Source organism: Bufo gargarizans, chromosome 5, assembly GCF_014858855.1.
Source record: "Bufo gargarizans isolate SCDJY-AF-19 chromosome 5, ASM1485885v1, whole genome shotgun sequence".
Taxonomy (NCBI): Eukaryota; Metazoa; Chordata; class Amphibia; order Anura; family Bufonidae; genus Bufo; species Bufo gargarizans.
Genome location: NC_058084.1, coordinates 157,023,047 through 157,047,492, shown reverse-complemented (window position 1 = coordinate 157,047,492; position 24,446 = coordinate 157,023,047). Strand labels below are relative to the sequence as shown.

Sequence of the window (24,446 nt, the reverse complement as noted above, 5' to 3'; positions counted from 1 at the left end):
TAGAATATTTGTTACTATTTTCGTTATTGTTCACAGCCAAAATATAGAATAATTTGCAGTGAATGACAATACTGCAGGGTTTGACCCGAATTTCTAATTAACATCATGAGAGCGACCAGCTTTAACGCTGAAACAAACCACAATCAGCATACGCAATTTTAATTAAGTCTCAGCATCCATAAATGCTTTGTAAATGTTCCTTTTTGCTGAATGTTCTAGTTGTGACATTCATTCATCATATATGTATGCATTAAAATTGTTGTTGGCCGCAGAGTTTAGTCATCAATCATTCTGTGAACAGGATACATGATTTCCTCTGACTAGTAAATGAATTGAGAATCTGATCAAAATAGAGGGCAACCATATTGATGAAAGGCTATATATATATATATATATATATGTATATTCATATTAATGGTATGAAATAGCCTACTCATGTGTTCATGAAATGTATAAATGCATTTTTTTTAATATTTAAAGCATAGTTAGGTATGCTTGAAATATATTATACTTGATACGTGCATTATATGCATGCCCGTAATATACATTTATTAGATGATCTGTTTTACTTAGCAGAAACCCCTGGGGCCAGTGCAAAATCTCTAACACTTACCATGTATCTTTTATGGTACACATGTTTTTACATGTGGCAAAAGGACATTGGGGTGTTCTCAGTAACGTGGTCAGGGTGCCTCTAAAACCTTTGGATCCCCCTCTGGGTTTAACTGGTACCTCTACATCCCCCTCAGGATGCAACTGATAACTCTGCGTCCCACTGCTATTCTCTGCACCAAGGTCTGGGTGGGTGCAGCCTTTGGGGGTTGAAATAGATCTAGTACAGCAAAAGAGCCACAAAAGAAATTTGTTTCCACTTCAAAATACAAATGTCACATTGGTTTAAACTAGCCTACTTGTGAAGTATTTCACTCCTAAGTGGGAGAATATATATATATATATATATATATATATATATATATATATGTATTTTACCTTCAGACATGCCTGATCATTAACATTTGATAATTCATGTTGCTGCAGTCTTGTCTTCTGGTCACCTTTCCACATAATAAACCGGTAGAACTACATTAGCATCTTCCTATAGTTGTCATTTCTCCACTCCGCCTCCCCTAGTTTCCTAGACAGTCAGCGTGAGTTTATTGCCATTGTCAACTCGCTTCTACCTCTTTGAGAGGTACAATGAGTGATATTCTTAGAAAGACAAGCACAACCTACACTGTACAGAAAGGGTAGATAATGTAGGAATGCCTTATATTACTCTGCATGGTGAGGGTATTTAATAGTGTTGAGCGAATCAAAGTCCACAAAATGGACTTTGATTCAAATTTCACTATAAATTTGATTTGCTGCAAAGCCAAATTTCCGATGTAAATTGAGATACAGTAGAATAAATAGCAAAAAAAAATATTCTGCCAAAATCCTCTGCTCGGTGATGTATGATGTCACTACGCCAGCCGGCATGATGATGTCATCTTGGGCCACGCAATCTTCAAGCAAGATGGCGGTGGCTGGCCCGTTGCAAAAAAATGAATCATTTATTATGTTTCTTTTTAAATTTTACCCTCTCTTATGTATATCGGATGCCGCAAATATTTATGAATCGCTGCTCCCTGTCATTTCACTCACAAATAAATGCTCTTTGTGATAAAGTAATTAATCACAAAGCAGATTTTTTTGTAAAATTAGGCGAAGCAGCCGAATCAAATTTTTTAATACTCATCACTAGTATTTAATTATATGTTTAAAGCAGGGTGACACAGGGTAAAATAAATGTACCCTTCCCAATTGCTATATTTCTTATAGTTGCATTTAGGTAGGATGAGCTTGAGGGGAATACTATTTACTTTTATTATATTTAATAATTAAAGAGGTTCTCCCCTTTAGCTCTCTTGATAACCTACCCTCAAGGTAGGTCATCAATATCACTGCCAGCACCCCTGCTATATGAAGAGAATACAACACTCGCACAAAGGCTGTGTTCTCCTTACCATTTAACTGCCATCAACATTGTAGCAGCAAGCTGTGTAATTACAACTTCTCCAGCCTATTCACTTCAGTTGACTTCCCTTCAAATGAATAGGATTCTGCCTATTCACTGAAGTGAATGGGATGGCAGCGCTGAAATTCCACTGCTCGCCACTGCAATGTCAATGGTGAGCAGGTGAACAGTGAAGAGTATGTATATGAGTGCTGTGTTCTCTTCATACAATTGATTGGCAGGGGTTCTGGCACTTGAGCCACTACTGATATGATTTTGAAGATCTATCCTAAGGTTAGGTCATCAGTTTAGGAAAAGTGTAGAACCCCTTTATGGAACCTGTTTTACCTCTATACTTGTATCTGAAATATGAATAAAAACATAGAAAAATTGTGAAACTACATAAACCTTGTACTACACATCAGTACATACACATGTTCTGTACATGTCAAAAACTGCATGTGTTTTGTAGTCATAACATTTATAACAATAATAATCTTTATATAGAGCCAACATGTTCCAATCATAGGGTTCATGTACAAACAGATTCATAAATGCATAGGAACAAATAGCAACAAGTAAGGAATTAAAGCAAGGGGAGTGAGGGCCCTGCTCACAACAGCCTACAATCTGTGAGGAGATAGGGATGACACAAAAGGTAAAAAGTGTTTGTTTGTACAATGATCCAGCCATCTTAACAAAATAGGGGAGTAGATATATAAAGCTGCATGAGCCAATCACCAGATGAAATGTGTTGCTTTTGATTGAATAGGGTGTGATTGATAATGTTTAATGATGGATCAGGTTCAGAAGAATGATAATGAAGGGGGAGGGGGGTTGAATGGAGAAGATTTATATCGGGGGATGTGATAGGTCATCCTAAAAAAATATGTGTTTTAGGGAGCACTTAAAACAGTGTTGAATTAACCTAATTGCTTGGAATAGGGTATTTCAGAGAATTGGTATAGTTTGGGAGAATTATTGAAGACAGGCGTTACAGGGTGAGATTATGGTGGATGTGTGTCATAAACCATTTGCAGATCATAAAGCATGTATAGGGTGGTAGACAGAAATGAGGGAAGAGATGTAGGGGGTGCAGCACTGTGGAGAGCTTTGTGGGTGAGAATGAGCAGTTTAAATTGAATTCTGTACTATATGGGCAACCAGTGCAATGGCACAGGCACAGGGTGGAGGTACCGGAGTAGTGGTTAGATAGATGAGCCTGGCTGCTGCATTAAGGATAGACTAGAAAAGGGAGAGTTTAGTGAGGGGGAGACCAATTAGTAATGATTTACAGTAATTAAGACAAGAATGGATCAGCCTGACAAAGAGCGTTTTTGTTGTTTCTACAGTAAAAAAGTGGCAGATTCTAGAGATGCTTTTGAGGTGCAGGCGGTCTGCAAGCAAAGGAAAGATTAGTATTAAAAATAACACTGAGACAGCTGCCTAGGCATTATGGCAGTGCCACACACTGAGAGAGAAATATCAGGTTTAGGTAGGCTAGTAGATGGAGAAAACATAAGTAGTTTGGTTTTTGAAAGATTCTGTTTCAAAAAGAGGACATGATGCTACAGGAAGCTGACAGATAGTCATATGTGTTCTGTAGTACTACAGGGATGATATCACAGGTTGAAGTGTATAGCTGGGTGTTATCAGCATAGAGATGGTACTGAAAACCAAATCAGCCGATTTGTTTTCCAATAGAGACTGTGCAGAGGGAAAAGAGGGGAGGACCTAGAACTAAACCCTGAGAAACCCCAACAGCAAGAGGGAGAGGAGGGGAAGTGGAACCAGCAAATAGTACACTGAAAGAGCGACCAAAGTCATAGGAAGAGAACCAAGAGAGAGTGGTGTCCTTGAAGTTGATAGATGCTAAGTAGGAGATGATCTAACTGCAGAGATCCAGAAGAATTAGTAAAGAGTAGTCACTGTTGCATTTGGCTGTCAGGAGGTCATTTGTCACTATGGATTATAGTGGATCAAGGAGAAAGTTAACAGAGAGATAGCGAATGAGGTGATAGTAGACCAGAGATGAAGGGGAGATTGGAGACGGGTCTGTAGTTAGTTGCTCAGGATAGGTCAAGGAAAGTTTTTTGTTTTTTTTTAACAACAGGGTTTAAAAAAGCTGTGAAAAAGGCCTAATTTCACCTTCCTTTACACAAATCAGTTGCTTTTCTTAAATGGTTCATTAATTGGTTTGATATATTTATTTATTTTGCAAATTATTTATTTTTTAGTATAGTAAAAAATAATACAAAGTCAATGACAATTAAAGGATTCAAGATACATTATCAAATGAGTGCTGGAACAGTCCATACATGTGTGGATACTAAAAAGGTAAAGGAAAAATAATTAGTCCAGTACTGCAAATTAGTGAGAGGAAAGTCTAGTACTGAGTGCCACATTTCTTGTCCGGCCGAATCTCAGCATATTTGCAAGTGAGTAGATCTCTACCAGTCCAAATTATAGTCAATGGGGATCCAAAAAACTCTGGCTGGCTGTTCTCTGCTGGAACAGCCTCCTAGAGAGCACAGCCATACATATGAAAATAGCCTTACCGTTTTTTGTTTTTTTTTTTGCAGTTGAACAGTTTTATTTTCCTTAGTGATCAAGTTTCCTCTTTGACAATTATTTTTTTTTTGCATTAAAATTATATCAGTAGTAACATTCTATGCCAGAATATCTGAAAATAAACCCCCATTGACAAAAAGGAAACCTTATCAACATGCACTTTATAGCATTGTAGATATTGCTCACACCTTAACATTTAGGTCACAATCTATGTTTCAGGCTCAAAATGTTAATTTGTGCCTCATTGATCATGTGCTCATGGAGAAAATTGAATTATTTCTCATTGTAAAAGGTTTCTATCTTCCCACAAAATGGCAGACACATTGACATGTGAAATTGAGAAAAGCATCAACTGTGCAAACGTTCTACATAGTGTGAAATCACCATATATTATCTTTTACTGTTTGATATAGCACAAGAACTGACAGCATAATGAACAAATGAATTAGCAGGGAAATTGATTATATTGAGTCTAAACATCCATTAGAGCTTACTGGGTTATTATGTGTGCACTTATTTTCTTCATAAATTCCATTTTAAAAATTTACCCTTGATGTGATATGATGTTACTTATCTCAACACATCAGATATGAAAATGACTAAGGAAATAATGAAATATAATACAAATAATAAAAACATAGGATGGCTACACAGTGCAAAAGTAAATTCTACTAACATATGGAAACTATAGCTTTATGAACTTGGTCCACAACCAGTGGCTCCAGAGCCACGTGTGACTCTGCAATCTATAGCTAGTGGCTTGCCACAGAATCCATTTATCCCCTCTACGCCCTGCTGTGTGCCTGTACAGCAGTTTACGACCACATATGGGGTGTTTCTGTAAACTACAGAATAAGGGCAATATATATTGAGTTTTGTTTGGCTGTTAACCCTTGCTTTGTTATTGGAAAAAAATTGATTCAAAAGGAAAATCTGCCAAAAAAGTGAAATTCTGCAATTTCATCTACATATTCCTTTAATTCTTGTGGAACACCTAAAGGGTTAACAAAGTTTGTAAAATCAGTTTTGAATACCTTGAGGGCTGTAGTTTCTAAAATGGGGTCACTTTTTTGGAGTTTCTTCTCTAGGGGTGCATCAGGAGGTCTTCAAATGTGACATGTCAGCTTAAAATTATCCTAGTGAAATCTGTTTTCCAACAACCATATGGTGTTCCTTTCCTTCTGTGCAATGACATGTGCCCGTACATCAGTTTACGACCACATACGGGGTGTTTCTGTAAACTACAGAATCAGGGCAATGAATATTGAGTTTTGTTTGGCTGTTAACCCTTTCTTTTGTTAGTGGAAAAAAATTGATTAAAATGCAAAATCTGCCAAAAAAGTGAAATTCTGAAATGTGGGGTAATGGTGTAATTTTTGGGTGGTTTCTATTATGTAAGCCTCACAAAGTTACTTTATAACTGAACTGGTCCTTAAAAAGTGGGTTTTGGAAATTTTCTGAAAAATTTCAAGATGTGCCTTTAAACTTCTAAGCCTTCTAATGTCCCCTAAAAATAAAATGGCATTCACAAAATAATCCAAACAGGAAGTAGACATATGGGGAATGGAAAGTAATAACTATTTTAGGAGTTATTACTATCTATTATAAAAGTAGAGAAATTGAAATTTGGAAATGTGCACATTTGGTAATTTTATATAAATAAAAATGAAAATTTTTTGACTCAATTTTACCACTGTCATGAAGTACAATATGTGACGAGAAAACAATCTCAGAAAAGTGTTTTAAAGTTATTACCACATAAATTGACACATGTCAGATTTGCTAAAAATGGCCTGGTCCTTAAGGTGAAAAATGGCAGGGTCCTTAAGGGGTTAATATTAATGAACCAGCCAAATCAAATTTTAAAGAACTTTGCCCATCTCTGTTCCTCAGTTTTGGAAACTATAAAGGTTTTATTTTGTTAACCAGGATTCTGTATTTTAATGGAGCTTTCCCCTTTTATAAAGTGATGTCATTTTAGGTGTTATATTTTCTTTATTGTGCTCTTTCTAAAGAAAATGTATCTATACTGTATGTATTACAAGAGAAGATCAAATAAAAAACAGCTCTTAGAACAAAACTATTAAATAGCTCTGATGATTCATTACATGTTTACATAAGGTAAATCTGATAACCAGGTTGAAAGAGTATTAATTGAATAAATATAGTTGAAAGTTTACTTGTTTAATTACATTTAGATTATACACAGTGAACTAGCAGAATAATGTGTTCTATATAAACCTTTTAAATGGCCATTTTTTAAAGCTTTATGAGGAATAAAATATATTTTTTTCATAGAGAACAAGAGAGCAATAGATGTGTGCAGCTGAACTCCATTATGATAATTTTCCAGTTAATTGTACAAATTATAGCTGTGAATTTTTTATTCAATCTCTTCAGGGCCTTGCAATTTTCTGTTTTAGTTTTTTACCCCCTGCTTTCCCGGAGCAATAACTTTTTTTTTTTCCACTTACATAGGGAACAGGTTGTTCTTTATAATGACAATTTAATATTACATACAATCTAATAAGAAGCTGGAAAAATATCCAAATTGTGGGGATTGGAAAAAGAATGCAATTTTGCTATAGTTTTACAGATTTTGTTTTCACTACTTTCTTAAAACTGACCCATTTCCTCTATTCTCAGGGTCACAAAGATTACAACGATAACACATTTGTATAGTTTTTTGTGTATTTTAATACAAAAAAAATCCGATTTTTATTTTATTTTATTTCATTGCCATATTCTGACCCCATAACTTTTTTTTTTTTTTTTTTTTTTTGTTATGGAACTGTATGTTGGCTCATTTTTTGTTTGACAATTTTTAGATTTTATTTATACCATTTTGGAGTGTGTATGACTTTGCCAACACTTTTTATAGAATTTTTTGAGAGGAGGTTAAGTATTGAAAAAAATGGTGAATTGGTCATTTAGAATTTTTTTTCTGTTATGCTGGTCACCATAAGGGATAAATAATTTTTATATTTTAATAGTACAGATGTTTTCAGATACAGAAATGCCTATGATGTTTATTTTTTTGATTCTTTATTTTGGGGAAAGGTGATTTCATTTTTATATTTTGCATTTTTGAATATAAAAAAAAAAAAACTTTTCTTTTACTTTTTTCCCACTTTTTTATGCCCCCAAAGGCCTAACAACATGCAATCATGTTGGATTTAATTCCATTGATAATTAGAAGATTCAGTATATTCCAAAGTAGTGCTGCCACCTGCAGGTCTATATTGGAATATACCTGTGAAAGGCATTATAGCCTCCAGCGGACTCCAGCTTTATATACCAAATGAATGGCTCCATCAATCTCTGTGCAGGGGAACTGTTCCAGGTCCAGAAGTGCATCGCTTCCTGGTTTTGCATTCTCAGATGACATGGTCACATTTGACTATGGCATCTGAGGAGTTAAATGCCAATGATTGCCATTATTGTACATGTATGGAAGTATTCAAAGGGTTAAAGCGGTTTTCCGACTTAGTGCAAATGGTTTGCATACAGTAAGATCTATCATTTACTAATGCATTGTCTGTAGTGGAGACACATCTGTAAGCCAGTAAGTTACGTGATGATTCAGGTGGTTATCTCCTGCTTGTATGAGGGCAGGACTCTTATCATGTTTTTATTTCCCCACTAATTTTCCCTGGAGTATAAAATGTCACATATATTGTCTTTTATATGCATTGCTTTCTTCTCCCTCCTATCTCAGAAGGCATTGTGTTTCTCAAGCTAGACAGCAGAATATGCATTGAGAAATGCAACAGCAGAACTGTGTCTGATAGCAGAGTTGTGTTATTTTTTTCCGTTGTGTTTCCATTTCCATTCTGTTTTTACGCTTGGCATATACAGCATACAATAATTACATAGAAAAAGTTGGGTTTTTTCAATAGATGGTTCCGCAAAAACGGAATGGAAACGCAAGCCATACGGATGCATTTACGTATGTGTTCTGTTTTTTTTTTTTGCGGACCCATTGACTTGAATGGAGCCATGGAACGTGATTTGCAGGCAATAATAGGACATGTTCTATCTTTGAACGGAAAAACGGAAATACGGAAACGGAATGCATACGGCGTACATTCAGTTTTTTTTTGCAAAAAATTGAAATAAATGGTTCCGTATACGGACCGCATAGGGAACGCAAAAAACGGCCCGCAAAACTGAAAAATAAAAAAGTAGTGAGAAAGAGGCCTTACAGTTCTTTATACCCTATCCTGAGGAAAGGGGGCAGATGTAAATGGAGGCAATGTCTGTGATAGGGAACAATAAATATGGGAACTACAGTATTGTTGTGTATGTGGCAATCCCACCAGTGCAGTCCCTAGCAGCATCAAGCTAAATGTGTAATTAGTGGTAAAAAGATTGCAAAGGCTCTACTGACTTGCACAACACGGCTAGGTGCTCTCTCCAAATATGGCAGTACCGATTGCCAAAATATTCGATATAGTATAAATTATATATTGAAATCCTGTGATGACGTAAGTTCGCTTATGTCCTGAGAATACAGTCACCTTAAAAAAGAAGAAAACGGGAACAGTCTTACCCCATAGATGGATTCCGGGGAGCTCCTACAAAGAGGTGTCCTTACTGAGGTCCTCCGCTCCTATGCGGCGTGTAGCGGTGGTGCGCACGTGTTCTTCGGCGTCCTCGGTATCTTCTTCTGCTCTGGCTTCCTGGATTACTACGTTGTTCTCCGCTATACAGGAAATGGCGTTCCTATGACCGGAAGTAGCGGTCCGTTGTTCCGACCAGCTGGCCGATTTTTTCAGCAAGCTATATGGTCGATGTTCACCTTTTAATTTGTAGAAAGGACTTTTTTAGAGATTTGAAAATCCAAGTACTATTCTGAATAAAACCCAACTTACATCATCACAGGATTTCAATGCATGATCTATACGCAGACTGATCATCTGCAGAAGTAGGTCCCTTTTCAGCCATATAAGGACTTTTATTTCTAACTGGATATATTAAGAGGAATCACAATATTCCTGATACAATCTTTATTATTGCGAAATGAAATTTTATTGCTTCGGTGTTATATTACCATTGAAAAGGTGAAACTGCAATTTGATTGTTATTTATGTATAGAAAGATATAATTTTAATAAATAAAGAAACAAGATATACCTCTATTACAATTGAGTTCTTTTATACGCCCAGTCATTTGAGTGCCCTCCATCTTATATAATTTATACTAAATGTGTAATTAGATAAGATGCAAAAATTAAAAAAAAGAAAACTGCTTCTAATCTATGTTGGCTTTGCCTGGTAAGCATTCAGCAACCACAAAGATATATATTTTGTATTCTCTATAAGCTTAGAAAATCCTATAAAGAACTTCTCACTTTCCATTCTGATTGAATAATGCAAAATTTTATTTTTAGACTGTGGAAACCGGGGTTACCATAGGAAGTCAAAATTATATTGCCATCCTTGTAGTACATCTAAATCACTTCCAGATGGATCTACAGATGAAACAGTTTCTAACTTGAACCTGATAACTTGCTGCAGTGTGATGTCACACCATAAAAGCTATTGAAAACCATAAAAAAATCTAATAACAGTTACTTTTAACTGTTTTTCAGCTATTTTATAATATATTGCAGACAGTCACTCCAAACAATATTTTCACTTTAAATCATATCAGTTGTTTGATTCATTAACAATGTGATGCATTGAATTCAATATTGACAATTTTCTTTTTGTTGTTTTGCCTCGAAATAGATACTCAATTGATCGTAACACAGACCTGGAGAGATATTTTAACATTGATGCCAACAGCGGACTCATCACTATAGCTAAACCTTTGGACAGAGAGACTAACGCTGTCCACAACATAACAGTTCTGGCAATCGAGAGTCGTAAGTTAAAATGTTATTTATTGATTTATTCAAATATGCTGGAAATTTCCTGTAAAGGTTTATTATTGGTTTATTACAGTAAATGTATTAGATGAAAGTGGCAGAGCCCGCGTAGCACAGCATATTAGCTGAACTTGTAGTACAAAGGGTATTACCTGGCTCAAATTATACTATGAGTTGTGCAGTAATAGGAAATGACAACTAGTGCGTGTCATTTCTTCTGCAAAGCCTCCGTGAGAATCACTTCATTTCAGTTTCTAAGGTCCGAGTTCAAAAACAGATGTGTAAATCTTATTTTCCTTATGACAGGTCTGAGCCAAGTTGTTGAAACAAACTGTATTTTTTTTTTTTTGCACATGACCGGCCTCCTACTTAAGGTGCCTGATAGCTTCTTCCAAACAAAATAGCTTTCTTCAACGTATAACTGTCCATAAGATCGAACTGGAATAATATGCCAGTGTAATATACAAGTGTAATTTCGCTTGTTCATTCCTTTACTGATACTTTTAACTGCTATAGAGTCATCTGAACTCAAATAGAACAGCCTGAGACAATAGCAGATTTTTAAGGTGTTATTTTAACTTTTCATTGCTTTTGGCTGCCAGAAAAATCTGTTAATTAGTTTTTCCTTTATACTGTATTGTAACACGATAGTAAATATACTATATCATATAATAAAATAAAGAATTGCCCCTTGCATCTAAGAAAAATAAAATAAAATAACGATTAAGCAGTCGTAAGAATTTTAGAATGTGAAGGTGTTACTTTACTGTTAGATCTATAAACATTTGAAACATGTTCCCACTGGAACTGGTAAAGGTGGATTGTATTGATACATTTAAAAAAATGACTGGGCATTTTTCTTTAGAAACGGAGTAAACAAGGTTACTGGTTTGAACCATTCAGAATATTGATTTAGTGGTTTATCCAATTGCCTTTTAATTTAAAGGTTAGGAAGGAATTAGTCCACTTGTCGGGACTATGGTTTTCAAGGGATTTGGTTTGCCATTTTTTTTTGAACTTTAAAGTATAGTATAAAAATAAAGTAAAAAAATAAGCAAGCACACTTGCAACACTTACATCGGTCTCTTCCTGTATCTTATTCTAATCATTACATAGTCATCCTCCATCTCCCCCATTACAGTGTTTGTACACTGGAAATGTATGGGCAACTGATTTTTATTTATTTTTTTTGCTATTTTTGTAGCTTTTTTTTTTTTTTTTTTTTTTTAATGTGTAAGTGAACCTGCTTCTCTGCAGTCTGAGACAAGGCAATATATCTTACACCACCTTACCAAAGCAATCCTCCCAGTCACAGTAAAAGGTGGAAGGGATAAGAAGTAAAAGGTGGAAGGGATAAGAATGGCAAGGGATTTGGTTTGCCATTTTTTTTGTACTTTAAAGTATAGTATAAAAATAAAGTAAAAAATAATAAGCAAGCACACTTGCAACACTTACATCAGTCTCTTCCTGTATTCTATTCTAATCATTACATAGTCCCCCTCCATATGCCCCTTACAGTGCTTGTACACTGGAAATGTGTGGGCAACTGATTTGTTTTTTTGCTATTTTTGTAGCTTTTATTTTGTTTTGTTTTTTTATGTGTAAGTGATCCTGCTTTTCTGCAGTCTGAGACAAGGCAATATATCTTACACCACCTTACCAAAGCAGTGCTCCCAGTCACAGTAAAAGGTGGAAGGGATAAGAATGACATGAATTCTGTTTTCTATGCTTGTTATAATATTGTATGCAATGTTTTTGTATTGCTATTTTATATCAAGTACACCTATTGAAAAGCAAAACATTAAGTAACACTCATTCTTAAGCATAAATGTATATATAGGACAGCTTATCATGTGATGGAACAATATAATGATGATATATGAATAGCCACTGTCAACAAGTACATCCATTGGGTACAGCGCATGTGTGCATGTAGTGAGACACATGTATGTGCAAGGTGGGAAGAGTGTGGAGTAAGGACACCAGTGCATGTGCTTAACAAGGAATAATAGAAACAAAAGAGGAATTTAGCGCAAAAGTCAATGTGCTTTCTGGCATAGTCAGGTGGTATTGTGGCTGGCAATGTGATGAGACACTGTGACTGTCATAATTAGGAGACATTATGGTTGGTAATGTAATGAGGTATTGTGGCTGGCAATGTAATGGGGCACTGTGGCTGGCAATGTGATGAGTTATTGTGGCTGTCATAGTCAGGGGGCACTATGGATGCTAAATGTGATATGACTCTGTGGCTGGCATAGCCAGGGGGCACTGTGATTGAAAATGTGATAAGGCACTGTTGCTGGCATAGCCAGTGGGCACTGAGACTGATATAGTCAGAGGACATTATGGATGTTAATGTGGCATTAAGCACTAATCAGGCACTGTGGCTAGCATAGTCAAGGGGCACTGTGGCTGGTAATGTGATAGTTACACTGTGACTGGAAATATGATGGGGCACTGGCTGGCAATGTGAAGAAGCACTGTGCCTGGCATTGTCAGGTGGTACTGAGACTGACATAGTCAGGGAGCATTAGGGCTGCTAATATGAGGCACTGTGGCTGGCAATGTGATGAGGTATTGTGAATGTCATAGTCAGGGGGCATTATGGATGCTAAATGTGATAAAACTGTGTGGCTGGCATAGCCTGAGGGCACTGTGATTGGAAATGTGATAAGGCACTGTTGCTGGCATAGCCAGTGGGCATTGAGACTGATATAATCAGAGGACATTATGGATGCCAATGTGGCATAAGGCACTAATCAGGCACTGTGGCTAGCATAGTCAAGGCACTGTGGCTGGTATTGTGATGGTTGCACTGTGACTGGCAATGTGATGGGACACTGCGGTTGGCAAATTGAAGAATCACTGTGAATGGCATTGTCAGGTGGTACTGAGACTTGTATAGTCAGGGAAAATTAGGGCTGCTAATATGAGGTACTGTGGCTGACAAAGTCAGGGGGCATTGTGGCTGTCAATATGATGGGGCAATGTGGCTGGCATACTCAGGGCACACTGGCAATGTTATGGGGCATTGGTACTGTGTCTCTACCATATCAACTGTGTATCACCCATAGGATATATACTGTATAGAAAAAAAAAATCTATTTTTATGCTTCTAATTGTGGGTGCCTCTTATGGTCTGGTGCATCTTTAACCGTGAATAATATGGTATATACTTCTTCAAACATGGAAATTTGCTGTTTTAAAATCAGAGGTTATTGCTGTAAAGACCATTAGGAATCAAAGAAATTGGAGGAAGCACACATAAAGTACTGGCTGATTTTTTTTATTTTCTGCAGATCTCTGGTACATATTGTATAATAGCTCTCAGAGTTTCAGGTCGCAAGTGTAATTGCAATGGCTACATAAGAAATATAACTGTAGAGATAAATGCATAGGACTGTGCAGATTGTTAAAGACACTGTCATCCAGAAACAACCGTCAATCATTACTGTAATGTAAGGTGTATGTCCTAGCCAAGGCTGTGATCATGCATATAGTCTGCACTCATTTATATTACATATTGTGATTTTTCAGATATAAAAAAATATATATTCTTTTTGTACTTTTCTCAATGGAAACTAAAAAATTCACAGCATTTTTAAATTCAACTTATTTGAAAGAAACATGATGATATTTCCATTGAGTAAAACTATTCAATAGACTCATAAATGTTATATTAAAGTGGTTGTTCCCACAAAAAATATTCTACAGTTTTCAAACCAGCACCTGGATCTAAATACTTTTGTAATTGCATTTAATTAAAAATTTGGCATAGCCACTGAGTTATTCAATAAAATGTATCTGTATAGCGCCACCTGTTGTTTGCTTTTTTCTTATTTCTTTGACCTGCTCACTGAGATGGCTGCACATGCTCAGTTTCATCCTTCAACTGCCTCCTGAACTGTGATAGGGAGAGTTGAGACACCACTTCTGGCCGGCATCATAAAAGACACTCCTCTTGAGCTTTCAGATTGATATTAATCTAGCGCAGCAATGAATGAGGAGAACTCTGGATCCATGTGAGGTACAGGGCTGGTTCTAACTTTGTTAGAAAGAGATTGTCATTTAATATTTGATCTCTCTTTTTCATTTTTTATATTAGTCATAGGATAATAATTTAATTACGTTATCATAAACTGTGTTTGTAATTTCGCACAGAAAATCCTGCACAAATCGGGAAAGGCTATGTGGCCATAAGCATTCTGGATATCAATGATAACGCACCTGAATTTGCTATGGAATATGAGACAAATGTTTGTGAGAATGCTCTTCCAGGACAGGTAAGTTCATTGACATATACACTGACTTTGACACATGCATATACACCCTTATATACTGACTTTATACAAACTAAATACTATACACTGTAGTAATAGGAACTAACGTAGTATAGAAACCTGCTGTTAGATTTCTTTAAAGGGGTTGTCCTGTTTTCCAATATTTGTGACATTCTCAAGATAGGTCATCCATATCAGGTCAGTGGAGGCCCGACTCCTGGCACCCCTAGCATGGCAGTTGATGCTGCTACTGATGTCTCTCTTAGGTGCTAATGGTTCCCTTGACTACCCTACATTTCATCTACAACAGTTTTGTGGCACAAAAGAAAACTGAAATTTGGAGTTGCTATAGATTTCAGTCTAGGTGTACAGACTGTCAAAAGAAACACCTAGCCATAAATTAGGCACATCCTCTGGCAACGCAGGGGATATCATGACTTGAGATGGCCTTGTGGTTCGCCCGGCGGTCATTTTGCAGCAAACTTTGCTCGTTCGCGATTTGCCGAAAATGTGAACATATGGCGATATTCGAACCGAATAGCTCCGAACTTTGACCCATGACACATCCATCAGGTGGGACAGGATGGCCAATTGAGACATTTTTAGCACACGGTCACACCCCCAACCCTATAACAGTTTGCCAGTGTATGGAGAGGTTGCATTTTGGAGTAGGAACAGTTAGGGTCACCAAACGCTAGCTAATAGGGCCAAAAAAGTCTGTTTAAGGACTGGTATAGGTGTGCTATAAATAGGTGTGATATAGAGGGGTGTGATATACTTATAATATGCTTTCTAACATAGATTGAGGGGTGCTATATACCAGTTCAAGCCAAATACTGATTGAGAGGTGCTATATACCTGTTTCTGCCATATACTGATTGAGGGGTGCCATATACCTTCTTCCATAAAATATTGATTGAGGGGTGCTATTGCTATATAACTTCTTCCACCAAATGCTGATTGAGGGCTGCGCTACACCTGCTTCCACAAAATACTGATTTAGGGGGTGCAATATACCTGTTTCTGCCAAATACTGATTGAGGGGTGCTATATACCTGTTTCTGCCAAATACTGATTGAGGAGTGCCATATACATTATTCCACAAAATACTGATTGAGGGGTGCTATTGCTATATACCTTCTTCCACCAAATACTGATTGAGGGCTGCAATACACCTGTTTCCACAAAATACTGATTGAGGGGTGCCATATACCTGTTTCTGCCAAATACTGATTGAGGGGTACTATATACCTGTTTCCGCCAAATGCTAATTGAGGGCTGCCATATACTTGCTTTCACAAAATACTGATTGAGGGGTGCCATATACCTGTTTGCGCCAAATAGTAAATGAGGCGTGCTATATACCTGTTTCCGCCAAATAGCCAAATACTGATTGAGAGGTGCCACATACCTTCGTCCACTAAATAATGATTGAGGGGTGCTATTGATATATAACTTCTTCCACCAAATACTAATTGAGGGCTACAATACACCTGCTTCTACAAAATACTGATCGAGGGGTACCATATGCCTATTTCCACCAAATACTGATTGAGGGGTGCTATATACCAGTTTCCACCAAATACTGATTGAGGGGTGCTATGTAGTGATGAGCGGGAGGTGCCATATTCGATTTCGCAATATTTCGCAAAATATCGCAAATATTCAATTGAATATTCGTGTTATATTCGTCGAAATCGAATATTCTTAATTTTTCCAATTATCGCGAATAATATGCAATTTAATTAATCGCGTATTGCGATTTTTTTCTTTTAATAGTATAAGGCAACGGTATTTTACGAAATTTTGTAATATTGCTCTAACTTCGTCTTTTAGAATATGACGAATATTCTAAAAGACGAATTTAGAGCAATATTACAAAATTTTGTAAAATACACATATAGATTGTAATTTAGCTAATATAGTGCTTTAATCATTTTTTTTCTCTCATTTTTTTTGCCTCTTCTGAACTTAAGTTTTGTAAAATATGTACACTATTAAAAAAATTACTATAGCAGTATATTAGCTAAATTACAGTCTATATGTGTATTTTACGCATATTCTTAATATTGCTATAACTTCGTCTTTTAGAATATTCATCATATTCTAAAAGACAAAGTTAGAGCGATATTACGAATATTCTAAAAGACAAAGTTATAGCAATATTAAGAATATGCGTATAAAGTTGAAATCGCAATTCGATTATTATAACTTGAATTAATCGAATTGCGATTTCAACTTGGACCTGGTTTACTATGGTTGGTGCTATATTCCATATTCGTTAATTCTAGCCTAATATGGAATATAGCAGTGCTAAGTTGAAATCGCCATGTGATTACTTTGAGTTATATTAATCGCATTGCGATTTCAACTTGGACCTGGTTTACTATGGTTGGCTTCAATGGCTTGGTAGAATTAGCAAATATGACGAATGTATTCGTCATATTCCACAAACGAATATATGAATGTATTCGTCATATTCCACAAAACGAAGATATTCTCCATCTTCGTTTTAGCTACCTATTCATCAACTTCGCGAATTCTAGCAATCATATAGGAAAGTTGACTATAGAGACAGCTAAGTTTAATTCGCTATGCGATTATTATCAGGTATTATAATTATTCTATTTATTTTTTAAAAAAAAGCTAAGTAATATAATCGCATAGCGAATTAAACTTAGCTGTCTCTATAGTCAACTTTCCTATATGATTGCTAGAATTCGCGAAGTTGATAAATAGGTAGCTAAAACGAAGATGGAGAATATCTTCGTTTTGTGGAATATGACAAATACATTTGTATATTCGTTTTGTGGAATATGACAAATACATTCGTCATATTCGCTAATTCTGCCAAGCCATTGAAGCCAACCATAGTAAACCAGGTCCAAGTTGAAATCGCAATGCGATTAATATAACTCGAAGTAATCGCATTGCGATTTCAACTTAGTAATGCTATATTCCATGCTCATGGAGCGTCCCCATCACCATGGGAACGTCTCCCTATACTAGAATGTACTGTCGGATTTGAGAATTACGTTGAAATCGCAATTTGATTATTTCAAGTTATAATAATCGAATTGCGATTTCAACTTAGCACTGCTATATTCCATATTAGGCTAGAATTAACGAATATGGATTATAGCAGTGTTAAGTTGAAATCACAATTCGATTATTATAACTTGAAATAATCGAATTGCGATTTCAACGTAATTCTTAAATCCGACAGTACATTCTAGTATATGGAGACGTTCCCATGGTGATGCGGACGCTCCATGAGCACGGAAGTCGGCAGAAGAGGCAACGGGCACTGACTGGAGCATTAAAAAAAAAAACAACAAAAAAAAACGAATATTCGATTTCGCGAATATATAGCACTATATTCTAAATATTCGCGAAATCTCGCAATTGCGATATTCGAGAAAATAATTTGCAATTCGAATATTCGCGCTCAACACTAGTGCTATGTACCTGTTTCCACCAAATACAGATTATGGGGTGCCATATACCTTCTTCCACTAAACACTGATTGAGGAGTGCTGTTGCTTTATACCTTCTTCCACCAAATACTGAATGAGGGCTGCGATACACCTGCTTCCACAAAATACTGATTGAGGGGTGCCATATACCTGTTTCAACCAAATATGGATTAAGGGGGGCTACATACTTTCTTTCAAAAAATCCTGATTAAGGGCTGCTATATACATGTTTACGCCAAATACTGATTGAGGGTGCTGTATACCTGTTTCCCCCAAATACTGATTGAGAAGTGCTATATACCTTCTTCCACAAAAATACTGATTGAGGGGTGCTATTGCTATATACCTTCTTCCACCAAATATTAATTGAGGGCTACGATACACCTGCTTCCACAAAATACTGATTGAGGGGTGCTATGTACCTGTTTCCTCCAGATACTGATTGAGGAGTGCCATATACATTATTCCACAAAACACTGATTATGGGGTGCTATTGCTATATACCTTCTTCCACCAAATACTGATTAAGGGCTGCAATACACCTGCTTCCACAAAATACTGATTGAGGGGTGCCATATAACTGTTTCTGCAAAATACTGATTGAGGGGTACTATATACCTGTTTCCCCCAAATACTGATTGAGGGGTGCCATATACCTGCTTTCACAAAATACTGATTGAGGGGTGCCATATACCTGCTTCCGCCAAATAGTGAATGAGGCGTGCTATATACCTGTTTCCGCCAAATACTGATTGAGGGGTGCCACATAACTTCGTCCACTAAATAATGATTGAGGGGTGCTATTGCTATATAACTTCTTCCACCAAATACTAATTGAGGGCTACAATATACCTGCTTCTACAAAATACTGATCGAGGGGTACCATATACCTGTTTTCGACAAATATTGATTGAGGGGTGCTATATACCTGTTTCCACCAAATACTGATTGAGGGGTGCTATATACCCGTTTTCACCAAACATTGATTATGGGGTGCCATATACCTTCTTCCACTAAACACTGATTGAGGGGTGCTGTTGATATATACCTTCTTCCACCAAATACTAAATGAGGGCTGCGATACACATGCTTCCACAAAATACTTATTGAGGGGTGCCATATACAAACCGGATTCCCAAAAAGTTGGGACACTATACAGTACAAATCGTGAATAAAAACTGAATGCAATGATGTGGAGGTGCCAACTTCTAATATTTTATTCAGAATAGAACATAAATCACGGAACAAAAGTTTAAACTGAGAAAATGTACAATTTTAAGGGAAAAATATGTTGAATCAAAATTTCATGGTGTCAACAAATCCCAAAAAAGTTGGGACAAGGCCATTTTCACCACTGTGTGGCATCTCCCCTTCTTCTTACAACACTCAACAGACATCTGGGGACCGATGAGACCAGTTTCTCAAGTTTAGAAATAGGAATGCTCTCCCATTCTTGATTAATACAGGCCTCTAACTGTTCAATCGTCTTGGGCCTTCTTTGTTGCACCTTCCTCTTTATGATGCGCTAAATGTTCTCTATAGGTGAAAGATCTGGACTGCAGACTGGCCATTTCAGTACCCGGATCCTTCTCCTACGCAGCCATGATGTTGTAATTGATGCAGAATGTGGTCTGGCATTATCTTGTTGAAAAATGCAGGGTCTTCCCTGAAAGAGATGACGTCTGGATGGGAGCATATGTTGTTCTAGAACCTGAATATATTTTTCTGCATTGATGGTGCCTTTCCAGACATGCAAGCTGCCCATGCCACACGCACTCATGCAACCCCATACCATCAGAGATGCAGGCTTCTGAACTGAGCGTTGATAACAACTTGGGTTGTCCTTGTCCTCTTTGGTCCGGATGACATGGTGTCCTAGATTTCCAAAAAGAACTTTGAATCATGACTCGTCTGACCACAGAACAGTCTTCCATTTTGCCACACTCCATTTTAAATGATCCCTGGCCCAGTGAAAACGCCTGAGTTTGTGGCTTCTTCTTTGCACTGTAGAGTTTCAGCTGGCAACAGCGGATGGCACGGTGGATTGTGTTCACTGACAATGGTTTCTGGAAGTATTCCTGAGCCCATTCTGTGATTTCCTTTACAGTAGCATTCCTGTTTGTGGTGCAGTGTCGTTTAAGGGCCCGGAGATCACGGGCATCCAGTATGGTTTTACGGCCTTGACCCTTACGCACAGAGATTGTTCCAGATTCTCTGAATCTTCGGATGATGTTATGCACAGTTGATGATGATAGATGCAAAGTCTTTGCAATTTTTCGCTGGGTAACACCTTTCTGATATTGCTCCACTATCTTTCTGCGCAACATTGTGGGAATTGGTGATCCTCTACCCATCTTGGCTTCTGAGAGACACTGCCACTCTGAGAAGCTCTTTTTATACCCAATCATGTTGCCTATTGACCTAATTAGTGTTAATTGGTCTTCCAGCTCTTCGTTATGCTCAAATTTACTTTTTCCAGCATCTTATTGCTACTTGTCCCAACTTTTTTGGGATTCGTTGACACCGTGAAAATTTTAATCAACACATTTTTTCTTTAAAATGATACATTTACTCGGATTAAACGTTTCATCTGTAAACTACGTTCTATTACAAATAAAATATTGACATTTGCCATCTCCACATCATTGCATTCAGTTTTTATTCACAATTTGTTTAGTGTCTCAACTTTTTTGGAATCCGGTTTGTACCTGTTTCTGCCAAATATGGATTAAGGGGGGCTATATACTTTCTTTCACAAAATCCTGATTGAGGGCTGCTATATACATGTTTACGCCAAATACTGATTGAGGGTGCTATCTACCTGTTTCCTTCAAATACTGATTGAGGGGTGCTATATACCTTCTTCCACAAAAATACTGATTGAGGGGTGCCATATACCTGTTTCAACCAAATATGGATTAAGGGGGGCTACATACTTTCTTTCAAAAAATCCTGATTAAGGGCTGCTATATACATGTTTACGCCAAATACTGATTGAGGGTGCTGTATACCTGTTTCCCCCAAATACTGATTGAGAAGTGCTATATACCTTCTTCCACAAAAATACTGATTGAGGGGTGCTATTGCTATATACCTTCTTCCACCAAATATTAATTGAGGGCTACGATACACCTGCTTCCACAAAATACTGATTGAGGGGTGCTATGTACCTGTTTCCTCCAGATACTGATTGAGGAGTGCCATATACATTATTCCACAAAACACTGATTATGGGGTGCTATTGCTATATACCTTCTTCCACCAAATACTGATTAAGGGCTGCAATACACCTGCTTCCACAAAATACTGATTGAGGGGTGCCATATAACTGTTTCTGCAAAATACTGATTGAGGGGTACTATATACCTGTTTCCCCCAAATACTGATTGAGGGGTGCCATATACCTGCTTTCACAAAATACTGATTGAGGGGTGCCATATACCTGCTTCCGCCAAATAGTGAATGAGGCGTGCTATATACCTGTTTCCGCCAAATACTGATTGAGGGGTGCCACATAACTTCGTCCACTAAATAATGATTGAGGGGTGCTATTGCTATATAACTTCTTCCACCAAATACTAATTGAGGGCTACAATATACCTGCTTCTACAAAATACTGATCGAGGGGTACCATATACCTGTTTTCGACAATATTGATTGAGGGGTGCTATATACCTGTTTCCACCAAATACTGATTGAGGGGTGCTATATATCCGTTTTCACCAAACATTGATTATGGGGTGCCATATACCTTCTTCCACTAAACACTGATTGAGGGGTGCTGTTGATATATACCTTCTTCCACCAAATACTAAATGAGGGCTGCGATACACATGCTTCCACAAAATACTTATTGAGGGGTGCCATATACAAACCGGATTCCCAAAAAGTTGGGACACTATACAGTACAAATCGTGAATAAAAACTGAATGCAATGATGTGGAGGTGCCAACTTCTAATATTTTATTCAGAATAGAACATAAATCACGGAACAAAAGTTTAAACTGAGAAAATGTACAATTTTAAGGGAAAAATATGTTGAATCAAAATTTCATGGTGTCAACAAATCCCAAAAAAGTTGGGACAAGGCCATTTTCACCACTGTGTGGCATCTCCCCTTCTTCTTACAACACTCAACAGACATCTGGGGACCGATGAGACCAGTTTCTCAAGTTTAGAAATAGGAATGCTCTCCCATTCTTGATTAATACAGGCCTCTAACTGTTCAATCGTCTTGGGCCTTCTTTGTTGCACCTTCCTCTTTATGATGCGCTAAATGTTCTCTATAGGTGAAAGATCTGGACTGCAGACTGGCCATTTCAGTACCCGGATCCTTCTCCTACGCAGCCATGATGTTGTAATTGATGCAGAATGTGGTCTGGCATTATCTTGTTGAAAAATGCAGGGTCTTCCCTGAAAGAGATGACGTCTGGATGGGAGCATATGTTGTTCTAGAACCTGAATATATTTTTCTGCATTGATGGTGCCTTTCCAGACATGCAAGCTGCCCATGCCACACGCACTCATGCAACCCCATACCATCAGAGATGCAGGCTTCTGAACTGAGCGTTGATAACAACTTGGGTTGTCCTTGTCCTCTTTGGTCCGGATGACATGGTGTCCTAGATTTCCAAAAAGAACTTTGAATCATGACTCGTCTGACCACAGAACAGTCTTCCATTTTGCCACACTCCATTTTAAATGATCCCTGGCCCAGTGAAAACGCCTGAGTTTGTGGCTTCTTCTTTGCACTGTAGAGTTTCAGCTGGCAACAGCGGATGGCACGGTGGATTGTGTTCACTGACAATGGTTTCTGGAAGTATTCCTGAGCCCATTCTGTGATTTCCTTTACAGTAGCATTCCTGTTTGTGGTGCAGTGTCGTTTAAGGGCCCGGAGATCACGGGCATCCAGTATGGTTTTACGGCCTTGACCCTTACGCACAGAGATTGTTCCAGATTCTCTGAATCTTCGGATGATGTTATGCACAGTTGATGATGATAGATGCAAAGTCTTTGCAATTTTTCGCTGGGTAACACCTTTCTGATATTGCTCCACTATCTTTCTGCGCAACATTGTGGGAATTGGTGATCCTCTACCCATCTTGGCTTCTGAGAGACACTGCCACTCTGAGAAGCTCTTTTTATACCCAATCATGTTGCCTATTGACCTAATTAGTGTTAATTGGTCTTCCAGCTCTTCGTTATGCTCAAATTTACTTTTTCCAGCATCTTATTGCTACTTGTCCCAACTTTTTTGGGATTCGTTGACACCGTGAAAATTTTAATCAACACATTTTTTCTTTAAAATGATACATTTACTCGGATTAAACGTTTCATCTGTAAACTACGTTCTATTACAAATAAAATATTGACATTTGCCATCTCCACATCATTGCATTCAGTTTTTATTCACAATTTGTTTAGTGTCTCAACTTTTTTGGAATCCGGTTTGTACCTGTTTCTGCCAAATATGGATTAAGGGGGGCTATATACTTTCTTTCACAAAATCCTGATTGAGGGCTGCTATATACATGTTTACGCCAAATACTGATTGAGGGTGCTATCTACCTGTTTCCTTCAAATACTGATTGAGGGGTGCTATATACCTTCTTCCACAAAAATACTGATTGAGGGGTGCCATATACCTGTTTCAACCAAATATGGATTAAGGGGGGCTACATACTTTCTTTCAAAAAATCCTGATTAAGGGCTGCTATATACATGTTTACGCCAAATACTGATTGAGGGTGCTGTATACCTGTTTCCCCCAAATACTGATTGAGAAGTGCTATATACCTTCTTCCACAAAAATACTGATTGAGGGGTGCTATTGCTATATACCTTCTTCCACCAAATATTAATTGAGGGCTACGATACACCTGCTTCCACAAAATACTGATTGAGGGGTGCTATGTACCTGTTTCCTCCAGATACTGATTGAGGAGTGCCATATACATTATTCCACAAAACACTGATTATGGGGTGCTATTGCTATATACCTTCTTCCACCAAATACTGATTAAGGGCTGCAATACACCTGCTTCCACAAAATACTGATTGAGGGGTGCCATATAACTGTTTCTGCAAAATACTGATTGAGGGGTACTATATACCTGTTTCCCCCAAATACTGATTGAGGGGTGCCATATACCTGCTTTCACAAAATACTGATTGAGGGGTGCCATATACCTGCTTCCGCCAAATAGTGAATGAGGCGTGCTATATACCTGTTTCCGCCAAATACTGAT

At 37.4% G+C, this 24,446-nt stretch overlaps 1 protein-coding gene across 1 annotated transcript in view; it reads left to right on the top strand.

The window, feature by feature from the left end:
* The window catches only part of LOC122938015 (cadherin-7), a 279,605-nt gene that overhangs the window by 216,866 nt on the left and 38,293 nt on the right, over positions 1-24,446 (top strand). Inside the window, exons 7-8 of the mRNA XM_044293272.1 lie at positions 10,300-10,436; positions 14,604-14,725. Coding sequence (XP_044149207.1) covers positions 10,300-10,436; positions 14,604-14,725 — 259 coding nt within the window. The remainder of the gene's footprint in view (positions 1-10,299; positions 10,437-14,603; positions 14,726-24,446) is intronic.